A 12,228-nucleotide genomic window follows, 5' to 3' on the forward strand; every position below is an offset into this window, starting at 1 on the left:
TATTATCATAGTATGTTTTTTGTTTGCATTTTGCCTGCAGGTATTGTGGTTAATGCAGACATGAATCCTTGTAAAAAGGTTTCAGTTTTGTTATCACATTGTGAGAACAAAACCGCTAAAAACCCACGCCAAATACTTAATTTTTTACATTATTTTTTCGCCATCATCAAATGGTGAGCGCGTGTAATAATCAATGTTTTTTTGATGCACATATATTGTACGAAAGGGGTACACGTGACCCCTGCAGCCACCAGTGGCCACTACATTCACAAGAATGGTAAACCAAAGAATAGAACGGATTAATTTCTTGAATCGTGACACAGAATCGCAACGATTCGTTGGATCTCCAGGGAGATATCAACATCACCAAGGTGAATTTTGACGTACGGTATCGTAACGTTTATAACTCGCCTGCCGGATTAGCGGCATTGGGTTTAATAGCATTCACAACAGAGGGCCGTCGACCGTATTTCCATTATTGTATGAAAATTCAACAGGGCTCACATTTGCCAGTCAACAGTGTTCCTGGAATCGATGAATAATGCATTCAATATAAAAGCCAGCGCACACAACGTGAACGAATACAGTAATTTAAAATGGCCGACGACATTTGGATGATGAGCACCATTACCTTGGTTGAATATTCCTTGGGGCAGCCCATGTTGACATCAATCGCGGCAACGTCATGTTCCCTGAAAAATGTGAACCGACAAAAACGGGAGGTCATTACTTTTTTTAAGGGGGGGTGGGGGAAGGGGTGGGGGGGGGAGAAAAAATTAAAACATTCGCGGAGCAGTGAACGCCACGAGGAGTCTGCCGCGGCGTACCACCTGCCTCGCGCGAGCTCAAAACTTGCAATCCGGAGGTGGACATTTCGGTTCCATCTCCCGAAGAGGCGTTTAAAGACAAAACTGCAGTGAGTTTCTGAATCGCCGCCCCCACCCACCCCAAATCACCACTGTCCACCCAGCCGCACAAATGGGTAACACCTCTTCTGAGATGCCTGGACAGTGTGGAGAGGCAGGCCCAATAACCAACAAGCGAGGATTTCTAGCGCGCCATCCACAATTCCGTAGAGTTTCCTCCAGTTGGAGGCCATCTTGGCAGCAATAGCGCAGTGTGAGCAAGCAGTTGCAGGGCTGCACCTTGATTTTTTTTATCTTTTTTTTAAGTATTGTTTTTATGATGGTGGGCATAGCGAGAGAAAAAATATATATTTTTGAATTACCCAATTTGCCCCACGGGAAGGGGAAAAAAATGAGCGACACCACAGCACCGTCTCAGCGGAGGAGGGTTTTTGACAGCGGGCGTTTCGGTGAACGTTTGTCAATCCCCTGCTCGATGAGAACCAACCAATGCCATTCAGGTATTGGGGGTAATTGTTTGACCAGTTCACCACGTTGGTCTGTGCGGATTATGAAGGGTGAACAGCATCAACGTGGGAGAACAGAAGCATCGGACAACAAAGGATTGTCGAGTACTGCCGTCTGTCCTGTGCTATTAACGAGGAGGAGTTATGATGCTGGTCTCGTGGGCTACGTTAAGTGTTGCCAGATTTTCTTCTTGAAAGGACTGTTGCGGTTTCCTCTTCTTTGCCGATCAGATTCCACCGCTCTCCGTTGTTTACTCAGAATCGCAATATTTATCCTGGAGAAATCCGATGAGCTATGAAGCTCTTTTTCACAGATGTCCAGTAGGGGCGTGGGTCAGAACGTTACAACAACAAACAGTACAAAAAATGATCGGAGTGCAAAGTAAAGGAAAGGAAAGCAATCCCCAAGAATAAATTCGTAAAACTGCATAAGTACACCAATTCCCAAGCTTAGCCAAGGCAGCAAAACAACAGCAAGAACAGTCCCAGACCACACCAAGACAACGACACACAGTCCTCCAATAAAATTACACATTAAAATTTAACTTGTGATACATGAAGCACGTCCCCGCAGTAGCCTATGACAACCTGGAGTGCACCGCGGTCACCCATCCAAACGCTATCCAGGCCCAACCCTGCCGAGCGTCTAAGATCTGACGAAATCGGGTGCATTCTGTGTGATATGGACCATTAGGTATTGCCCCAAAAATCTCAGAGACTTGGGGAGGGGGTGTTATGGAAGGGGGGGGGGGGGGGAGTCGCAAGATGACCACAGGCGATTCTCGCGGGTGTGCCAAACGCACAGTGGGTGGAATGGCAGGGAAGGGCGGCGTGTTCCAACCCTCTCCGTGTCCCGTCCGGAGGGGGGCCGTGAGAACGCAATCGATCGATACGCATTCAAATGTCAAAACTGCGCTCGCACAAGAGGCGCGGCGGCCAGGCCATCGATCAGCAGGGGAAGGGATGACAAAACGATGGTCTGCATCGCTCCCACGTAGCGCCGGCCGCGCTATGGTACGGATCCCTCGGCACACACGCCACACAATCTCCAATTTTAACAAATAAAGTCACGGGTGCAGAAGAAGAAGCAAGCAAATGTGCCCCTAATTCTTATTCAAATTGTGGGGTGGGGGAAGGTACGTAATAATAATGATCGTTATTTTCACAGAACCAAGGTGGCTAGCTGTAAATGTGTGTTACTGTAGGAAACTTTGATATACTGCTTTGTGTGTGTGTGTGGTTAGCGCATTGTGCCGTGGACTGCCGCGGATCTGAGTTGGATTACCGGCTGTGGTTAACATCGGTGGGTCGTGATATCTAAACCACTGAGCTCCCCTTCGCCTACCCGCACCGACCATAATTCAAACGCGCGGTCCATCAGCGAGCCGTGACGACGTAATGAGGTGGCCGAATGCCTTCAGGAAATGAACCGACTTCTGAACGATTGCAAAACACGGAGGAATTCGACGGAATTGGAGGTGAAAGGTGCAGAGACGAGCGTATGATTTGTACATTTGGGCAAAGTAAAGAACGAAGGATAACAGAAGTCTCTGAGTCGGCAGACAGCGGGGACAGAATAATGAACACCTGTTGCAAAGAGGGAGTCGAGGCAAAGAACGTACAGCCCAAATGGAGACATCTGAAATGAAATTGACTCGATTGTCATAGACAAATCCCAGATTGTCAAAAGGCGTCTCTGCCCCCAGAGGAATTTCAACGCAAGCAGTAAATGCAGGCTGGGGCAATGCAAATTGTGCTTCCTCATAGCCAAAAAAAAGGACAAGGTTAAGAACAAATTATAAGGCAGTGTTATAGGGAAGCAAAGTGGTTTATATAGATGTATGTTTCACCTTGTGAAATAATAAAATAACAATGTAATGAACCGCATCGTGAACATGGGGAGCAAAGTTAACAAGCAAAGACTACGTTATCTGACACCACAAAAGGCATGTCGAAGACAATAAGAAGTTGAGAGTGATAACATTGGGTAGTGGTGGCTATGCACGTAGCCAGCATTCCAGCAATAATGGAAATACACATTTTGCCAGTTTAACACGTAGGCTTTCGCGACCAATATGAAATGTATCGTTAAACCTGGCACCACCCGACACAGCCAATTAGTGAGGTTTGTCACGTAACGAAAACATGCCAATTTGTTACGGGTGGTGGCGGGTTTAACGACATTTATATTTACAAATGTTTCCAACCTCCCTTCCCGTGGGTATTGAGGTGTCACACCAGGAGGCGGTAGAGCAAATGCGGACTAATATCATCTGTTCTGTCTGCATGGGATTGCGAGTTGCCCCCCCCCTTCAGATTTTAGAATGTTCTCAGAGTGCTCTGCTTCCCCCCCACCTAACACTGTAACAATTTTTTTTTTTATCCCTGGGTAGTAAATGTTATTTCCTCATAGCTAATGCCTCAAAAGTACAGAAAATGGCTATTATTTGCTTTTGTGACCGGAACAGTGATATTTAGAAACTTACATATTTTCCAGAGCATTCCAGATAGATTCAGTGCTGAGTAAACTTGGAGTAACTTCTAGGACATTCTAGAACTTTCCAGTAATATAAATAGTAGGATAAATACAGGGGCCTTAAGCCCACCAGTTCAGTTTAGTTCCAGCTGCCTAAGTGGATACATATCTGCATTTTTCTAAAGATGGCATCAAGAGGCTGCAAGCATCCGGAAGACGCATTTTACTATGTCTGCGGCCAATTTATCAAGACAAGAGCAAAAAAGTACTCTGTGGAAGACAAACCCTGGGCACCTAATTTCACCTGCGAGCAATGCAAAAAAGACTCTGGAAGGCAAGATGGACAATTGTTGCTCGGAATTTAACGTTATAAAATTTGTTTAAAAAAATGTAATTGTAGGAGTTTTGAATGTTTAAATGTTTTACAATTTTCAATGTTATTTAAAAAAAATATCATATGTGAAAAATGGAAAAATCTCTTAGACATTAGTCATGGGTGAAATAAATGAATTTTTGTAGGATGGTACAGAGGAGAAAAGAGAGCCATGAAGTTTGCTATCGCAAGAATTTGGCGGGAACCCACTGACCACTCAAGCAACTGCTACTTCTTCATGGTGGACCCTTCCAAACGTCGGACTGGCAAGAATGCACCTGCTATCACGTATCCGGACCTTCCTTCATCCATCGCCCCGGTGCCACACTGCCATGAGCTCCCCGTACCCACTCCTCCGGAGAGAGAGCAGCCGTCTTTAGAAAAGAGCAGCAAGTCAGAGAGCAAGGAAGACGTAGATCCAGATGAAAATTTCAGAGGTGGAGCTGAGGAGAGAAACCCATACTACCCGAACCAAAAAGACATCAACGACTTGATCAGAGATCTTGGTCTGACCAAGTCCAATGCCGAGCTTTTGACGTCTAGGCTCAAGCAGTGGAACTTTTTGGATGAAAGTGTGCAAGTCGCAGATCAGAGGAAGCGTCACCAACCTTTTTGCAGCTTCTTCACCCGTCAAGATGGGCTCTGCTTCTGCCACAATGTGACCAGTCTGTTCGAGGCAATCGGAATCGCCTGTAACCAGAATGAGTGGCGCCTCTTCATTGACAGCTCATCCAGGAGCCTCAAAGCCGTGCTGCTCCATAATGGTAACAAGTACCCGTCTCTTCCCCTGGCTCACTCGGTGCACCTCACAGAGGATTACAACAGCATCAAGACCTTGCTGGATGCCTTGAAGTATGATGAGTACGGCTGGGAGGTCATTGGAGACTTCAAAATGGTGGCATTCCTGATGGGTCTCAAAGGCGGTTTTACCAAGTTTCCCTGCTATCTTTGCCTTTGGGACAGCAGGGACACCAAGGCGCACTACCACAGGCGGGACTGGCCACAGCAGACCGAGTTCTCTGTGGGGAGGAACAACGTCAAGTGGGAGCCACTGGTGGACCCCCGGAAGATGCTGATGCCACCACTGCACATCTAATTTGGCCTTATGAACAATTTGTCAGAGCTGTAGATAAGGAGTCGGCAGCCTTCAAGTACCTTCAAGACTTCTTCTCTAAGCTGTCTGAGGCAAAGGTGAAAGCCGGTGTCTTCATCAGGCCATGGATAATGAAGATCCTGGAGTGCAATGAATTCCCCAAGAAGCTCATTAGTAAGGAGAAAGTGGCTTGGGACAGCTTTGTCGCAGTGGTTCGTGGCTTCCTGGGCAATCACAAGGTCGAAAACTATGTGGAGCTGGTTGAGACTGGTGAAGAACTACAGCACAGTGGGCTGTAGGATGTCCCTCAAAGTCCATATCCTTGATGTTTATCTTGATAAATTCAAGAACATGGGAGCATACTCGGAGGAGCAAGGCGATCACTTCCACCAGGATATACTGGACTTTGAACGCCGCTACCAAGGGCAGTATAACGAGAACATGATGGAAGACTACATTTGAGCGCTGATTCGTGAAAGCGATTTACAGTATAATCATGAATCTTGAAAAACTACTCACTTCTAAATGTTTTATAGTATTTTTTGTATTACTTTAGTATAAATACATGCTAATTTTGATCAATGTTGTTTTTTATGACTTTTTTGTGAACGAAACGACACAAATTCGCCCATTTTCTCATTGAAAATAAGTAAATTTCAAAATATCACTGTCCTGGTCACAAAAGCAAAGTTTGTGGGGAATAATAGCCATTTTCTATACTTTTGAGGCATAAGCAATGACTAAATAACACTTACTACCCAGGTGTTTATAATTACCCATCAATTAGTTAAAAACAACTTAATCTATATAACGCACCTCTGCGATTCAGTTGCATGCATGACACTACTGTATAAAAACTCGTCATTATATTATTATTTTGATTGCAAAATAACTATACCTTGATGAAGAAAATAAAAAGTAGCAAACAACACAATAACGATGTTTTGCACAACTCCATAGCACAAAAAATGTTGCATAAACCACGGTAATTATTTTTTTCCAGGCCAAGGAGTGGATTCTGGATGTGAAACTTAAAGAAGTAACCACTACACTTCACGCTGGTTATTGATACTTGTATTAAATTGTACTGTCGCCTTTTAAAATTCTCTCGTCTAACACTGGTGAGACAAGGCCATCAATAAGGCTGTGTCTCTGGTGTAGGCCAATCAGTTTCTATTATCGGAGCATGTTTGTTTACATGTTTTGCCACAAATGTGTGTGGTTAATGCAGACTTGATCCCTCGCAAAAAGTTCGCTGTTTGAACATCTGAAAACCTCCCGTTTTATTGCCGGAAAGGGTAAAGCCCATTCTTATTGTTTCATCTTGCAATGAGGGCATGACCGGGAACCATGTGGAATAACTGTGGACATCACCAGAGAAACAGCAACAGCTGTCAGATCAAAGTTAGCTGCCCAACTTACAACGTTCACCCGTAAATTAATAATGCCTCAATCATTATTCTGTGTGAAAAGGAAAACTTTGTTTCTGAAGAAGCATTTTAAGAGCTGCCAGCCTCATAAAAGTATTTCAATTGTACACAAAGGGCCACAGAGTGCAAAATAACAGACAACGTGGCGACCAGCCAACAACCACAGTGGAAGGCTGGATATATTCAATATGTTTCTACCATTGAGCACACACAAGCTATCAATAAAATTATAGAAAAGACAAGTGAAAATAAAATTCCACGATGCCTGTTTTGAATACAAAACATTGGAGTAATATGTCAAAGAAATACGCTATTTACAGTGACATTCAAAAATATGTTCTAAATATTAAAAGCATGAGCCTGAGACTAATCATTTGATTGAGGCTTGAAAACAAATTGGTAAGAAATAAGTATAATATTAAATTTAACCTGTGAGATTATATACGGCTTTCGACAACATTAATATAACCATTCTGACGTTAATAACCTTAACAGCATAAGAACATTCGCGTGTTTAATAGCACACTAATCAATTGTGACATAATTGATGTTTCAAATTAAATTTTCATTTTATCACATTGACCTCTGGCTCACCTGGTTGGCTGAACCAATGATGACCTCATTTTATATATGCGTGTATATATATAGCACCTAGAAAATATCTCTTAGCATTATTCATAAACTTGACAACATAACATTATGGTGGTTAACAGCATACTACCTAATCATGAGATAAATCGATTACTCCATATTATAGCATGAAGATTGGGATGTGACCTAACTTCTTTGTTGTGCTTTTGGTTTTGGTGCCATTTCTTACTTTGTTTCTTCATTTTCTATTCAGGCTGGCAGTAGTAGGGGTTTCAGCTGCTGTATCTGGGATTTGGTCCCGATATATAATGAATGTACAGCGTTATGGCACGCCATTAGCATGAATGACGCGCTATAGAATATGAGTAGTAGTATTATTATTAACTTCTGTTCGCCCTGCTTGGCGGGGACTGCTGACGTCACCACGCCGACTTTGAGGCCTTGCCAAGCAGGCTCAGGTGGTGGCCTGATGAGGCTGAATGCAATTTCCAGCGAAACCTCGCATCCAGTACGTGCATTGTCTCTCAACAGACCCCCGTTCGCCGACAGCGACGTCAATTGGCAGCATTCTGTTAACATTGATACAAAAAAAGTAAGAATAGGCTTTAGCCTTTCTGGCAATAAAACAGGTGTTAAGATTTTTTTTCGATTTAAAGCTTTCGTGACTGCAGGGATTCATATTCTTGGTTCTTTCGGTAAAGTCACGTAGAAGGGAAATAATAAAATAATACAGATAAAACAATAAAATTCTCACGACGTTTCGATTGATGATTGCTTGCGTTGCAATCGAAACGTGGTGATAATTTTATTGTTTTATCCGTATTATTTTATTATTTCCCTTCTACGCGACTTTACCGAAAGAACCAAGAATAAGGTGTTAAGATGTTCAAACACCGAATAGATAATATTGGTCGCGAAAAGCTACATGCTAAACTGATTGGAAACCTATTGCAAGACATCAAGCCTGCAATGCCCACACAGTACCTGTGACAATCCATGCAAACAAACATGCTCTTGATAATAGATGGCATCGTCTTTGAAACTGATTGGCCTACACCAGAGACAGCCTTCTTCATCGCCTTGTCTCATCAGTGTTAGACCAGAGAACATTTTTGGCGGAGGAGAGTGCACGACACCGTTTGGCTCTCATAGTTACGCAATTTAACCCAAATTAAAAGTAACAATCACAATTTGGTTTGCAAAAGGTTACGTACAAAATAGCCTAAGATTTTCTAGAAACGAATGGGTCTTTATAACCAACCTAAGGAAATTAACGCCAACTAAATCATCAACATGTTCAACACGCATCTCCGTCCCATTGCTCCTTCTCTAAAATTCTTGCAACCTCGCTCAAATCAAGAAATGCATCAACTCTCATCTACTCGACCTTCAATGGTGTAATCGGTGCCTGTGCTCAGCAACCGTGATGACATGTGCGCGAGTGTGTGCGCGTGTGTGTGTGCGCGCGGTAATACCCCGTTGCTATCTTCGCCGGGTGAATCGGTAAAATTAAGGCGAACCGCCCGGGCACGGCACAACACGCCATGCGCTGGACACACAATCGTGTGGGGAACGGGGGGGGGGGGAAAGAAAAAGAGATGAACAAAAAAAGCACCAAAATGCACGACGGCATTCCCCGTGGAGAGCAGCTCCGGAGGAAGGGCTGGAGCGTGATCAATTTTGAAAGCGCCGTCTGGCACCTGGACAAATAGGACAGATTGCGCTGGGCGCCACGGCAGCAATCGGGCCCGGCAGCGAGAGCGCCGTTATTGGGAATCCTTGCGGATGCATCCCCATTGGCGTGATTCCTGCGGCCGCACAACGGCAACGCTCGGCATCCGCGCCGCATCCAGCAGTGTCCCCCGGCTGTCGTGGCCTCCCCTGGGAGAAGGTTTGTCTCGTACGGGGATTATTTGTATTTTCGTAAAGAGATGCCAAATGGAAATGGAAGCGATGCACCTCCCCCCCCCCACCACTAACCCCCGGCAATGACTCGCAGCCCTCGGCGGAGTCGCGCGTTCGCTGCGCTGCCGCAACAGAGGCGTTGATTCTGTGCCGGACGAAATTGAGAACCCCCTGGTCAGACGCAGCGCACGGCAACATAAGCCTGCACGTCCCGCACGGCAACGCTGCAACATAAGCCTGCACGTCCCGCACGGCAACGCTGCAACATAAGCCTGCACGTCCCACACGGCAACGCTGCAACATAAGCCTGCACGTCCCGCACGGCAACGCTGCAACATAAGCCTGCACGTCCCGCACGGCAACGCTGCAACATAAGCCTGCACGTCCCGCACGGCAGACGAAGGATACGCAATGCAATTTTGGATTTATATCGAGTGATTTACATTGCGGGACCGTTAGAGATGGCGAGGGCTTTGGGATTCCTTCATCCAACAGTGGAAAGTTCATGGCTGCTGATGATGACAGGTTTCCAAATGCGACCACATCGCGAGGGCGCCGCACAGATAGGGGCCGTGTTCATTTTAAAGAAAGAGGAAAACAGAGGATCGTGGGCATTGTCATCGTGGACTGTGTTCTTACAATGACCTCCCGACTATGACCGAGCGACTTTAAAGAAATCCATCAAATGTCGCTTACTTCGGCTTAAACCAAATACACTTCAGCTCGAAATGTATTACATTTTAAACACAATGAAGGATTTATCATTTTCATCGTGTTTTGTACTTTTGTTTGGAATTCCATCGTGTAGATGTGTCCAAAGAAACAAGCGAATAGTAAAAGCAGCGTGAGGAGCGGGGGGGGACTGCATTCATAGTTTGTAGAACCCACCTCAAATAACTCGACCGCACATTAAGAAGCATCATCTGTCGCACTTTGTTTATGCGTGGAATTGAAAAAAAAACCCTCAGTGGATGCGGCTGTGTTGCGAGAGAAGGCAATGAAAGGAAAGCAGAAGAGAAAGTTGAAACATTTTGGCAGCCCCACAATGCTTTGGGGCTACAGTGAGTTTGTCTACATCTCAAGTTCAAAGCAGTCTGTGGATAAGAGGTGCATTAAGAAACACATCTGAAAGGAAGTGAATGAAGGGAGGGTTGGTCATGCCCTCTCCAACTGTATCTTCATAGTTTCGCTCGTATTAAAAGATTTTCTAATCCATAAAAATGATAACTTACAGCGCCTTGTTAATCCACTGGAGAATTAAGTCCTCTCCAAACTGTGGCGACCATGGACGGTCGCATGACCATACTTCACCATACTGGTCAGTATGTATAGGTGAAGGGTGCCGGGCAGGATAGGTTCAGATACCACCGGTCAACAATGTTAGTTCGCCTACGTGTTAAACTAAATCTTAGTTAACCGTGGGCGTGAGTCAAACATAGGTTAACGGATTTATAGTGCAGCACGCTAACCCATTCCTCCACCGATCGAGCTGTAGAGTATAGCGTTTCTTAATTCCAGACCTCAACAGTCCACCATTTCGTGATGACCAATTTGTTCTTCACATTCAAATAAAAAAATTGCTCACGGCACGTACAGAAAGCATGGGTAGACCACGGGGACTGCAGTTGAGAAACGACATATATTAATCCCAAAAAAAGTTATACAATTTAAAATCGCTTCGTTATGTAGTATTAAAAACCTCAAATACTGATGAAGCATAATTACGCTTGCGCTCGTGTTAATGTAACTGTGCACCCACACACACAGATGCAGACCCACAACAACAACAACAAAACAAGAACACAAAACAAATAAGAGAGACGGTCCTCTCCTGTGAGTGAGCAGGGGAAAGAGAAGACGCCACTCAACAAGCGGGTCCATCTCCACTCGTGCTGTGGAGCGACGCATGACGGGTTTGGAGCCGCATGCTCGCTCGCTGGGGGCACTCGAAAACACAAATGGCAATGTGCACAGGAAGTGTCAGAACAAATCCCACGTTTCTGGATGCCCTCCGACGTTAAACTCATTTGGGCTCGTAAAATTTTTTTTAATGTGGCATTCATTCCGGTTGCATTCGTCACCGCAGGTTAAAAAAAAAGTCACTTATTTGTAAGTGCATGCGTATTGTACGCTCATGGATACCGAGTATTTTTTTCACTTATTCTTTGCATATCAAAATCACCATCTTCTGGGTTCTTTCGGTAAAGTCACGTAGGATGGAGATAAAATAATAAAAATAATAACAGAATAAAATTCTCACGACGTTTCGGCCACAACACAAGTAGCCTTCCTCAGGTGAAGAAACAGAACTGTCCGGAAGACACTCAAGCGCTGTCTTCCGGACAGTCCTGTTTCTTCACCTGAGGAAGGCTACTTGTGTTGTGGCCGAAACATCGTGAGAATTTTATTGTCATTATTATTTTATCTCCATTCCACGTGACTTTACCGAAAGAACCCAGGAGATGAATCCCTGCAGTCTCGAAAGCTTCAAATCGAAAAAAATCACCATCCTTCACAGTAATGCCGCTCGGTTGTGTCTGGGTATCATTAAACTGATGGTCGGTAGCGGATTGTGCCACTCACTCAGAAAGAGACAAACAGCAGCGTCTGCCGATTAGATTTTTTTTCTTTTCTTTAAGCCGAGACCGTACACAATGTGTTCTGGCTTGCGCGCGCGTGTGCACACACACGCGCGTGTGTGTCGCGTAACCCCATTAGCGCTCACCTGTTCCATTCTTCACATCGCGAGGACAAAGCTTCGCTCGCGCAAGGGGAACAAAGTCACCGCGGCGGCGGCGGCAACAAGCAACGCCGTCGGGACAAAACATTTCGAGAAACTACAACGCACACGGCGGCGTGAACGGTACAGGAGCAAACAAATTATTCTGCGGCTTCATTTCGGCAAACAAAATCCGTGTGCTGAAGTAGTAATATTCTAAAGAGTTCAATTTATCTGTAAGAACGTTTTTGAATCTCTCATTGTAAATT

The 12,228-nt window shown here is 44.8% G+C and overlaps 1 protein-coding gene across 5 annotated transcripts in view; it reads right to left on the reverse strand.

Annotated features, from left to right (window-relative positions):
• The window catches only part of DUS2 (dihydrouridine synthase 2), a 166,681-nt gene that overhangs the window by 124,186 nt on the left and 30,267 nt on the right, over positions 1-12,228 (reverse strand). For 2 of the 5 annotated variants that reach the window (XM_032960729.2, XM_076069624.1), the window contains exons 1-2: positions 8,811-11,522; positions 632-692 (exon numbers count right to left, since the gene is read on the reverse strand). In XM_032960729.2, coding sequence (XP_032816620.2) covers positions 632-692; positions 8,811-9,184 — 435 coding nt within the window. In that variant the 5' untranslated portion in view covers positions 9,185-11,522. Of the gene's footprint in view, positions 1-631; positions 693-8,810; positions 11,524-12,228 lie in introns of those variants that run through there. The other 3 variants (XM_032960728.2, XM_032960727.2, XM_076069623.1) reach the window with 2 other exon arrangements.

Source organism: Petromyzon marinus, chromosome 25, assembly GCF_048934315.1.
Source record: "Petromyzon marinus isolate PM22_M1 ecotype Great Lakes invasive population chromosome 25, UKy_Petmar_22M1.pri1.0, whole genome shotgun sequence".
In the NCBI taxonomy this organism is placed as follows: domain Eukaryota; kingdom Metazoa; phylum Chordata; class Hyperoartia; order Petromyzontiformes; family Petromyzontidae; genus Petromyzon; species Petromyzon marinus.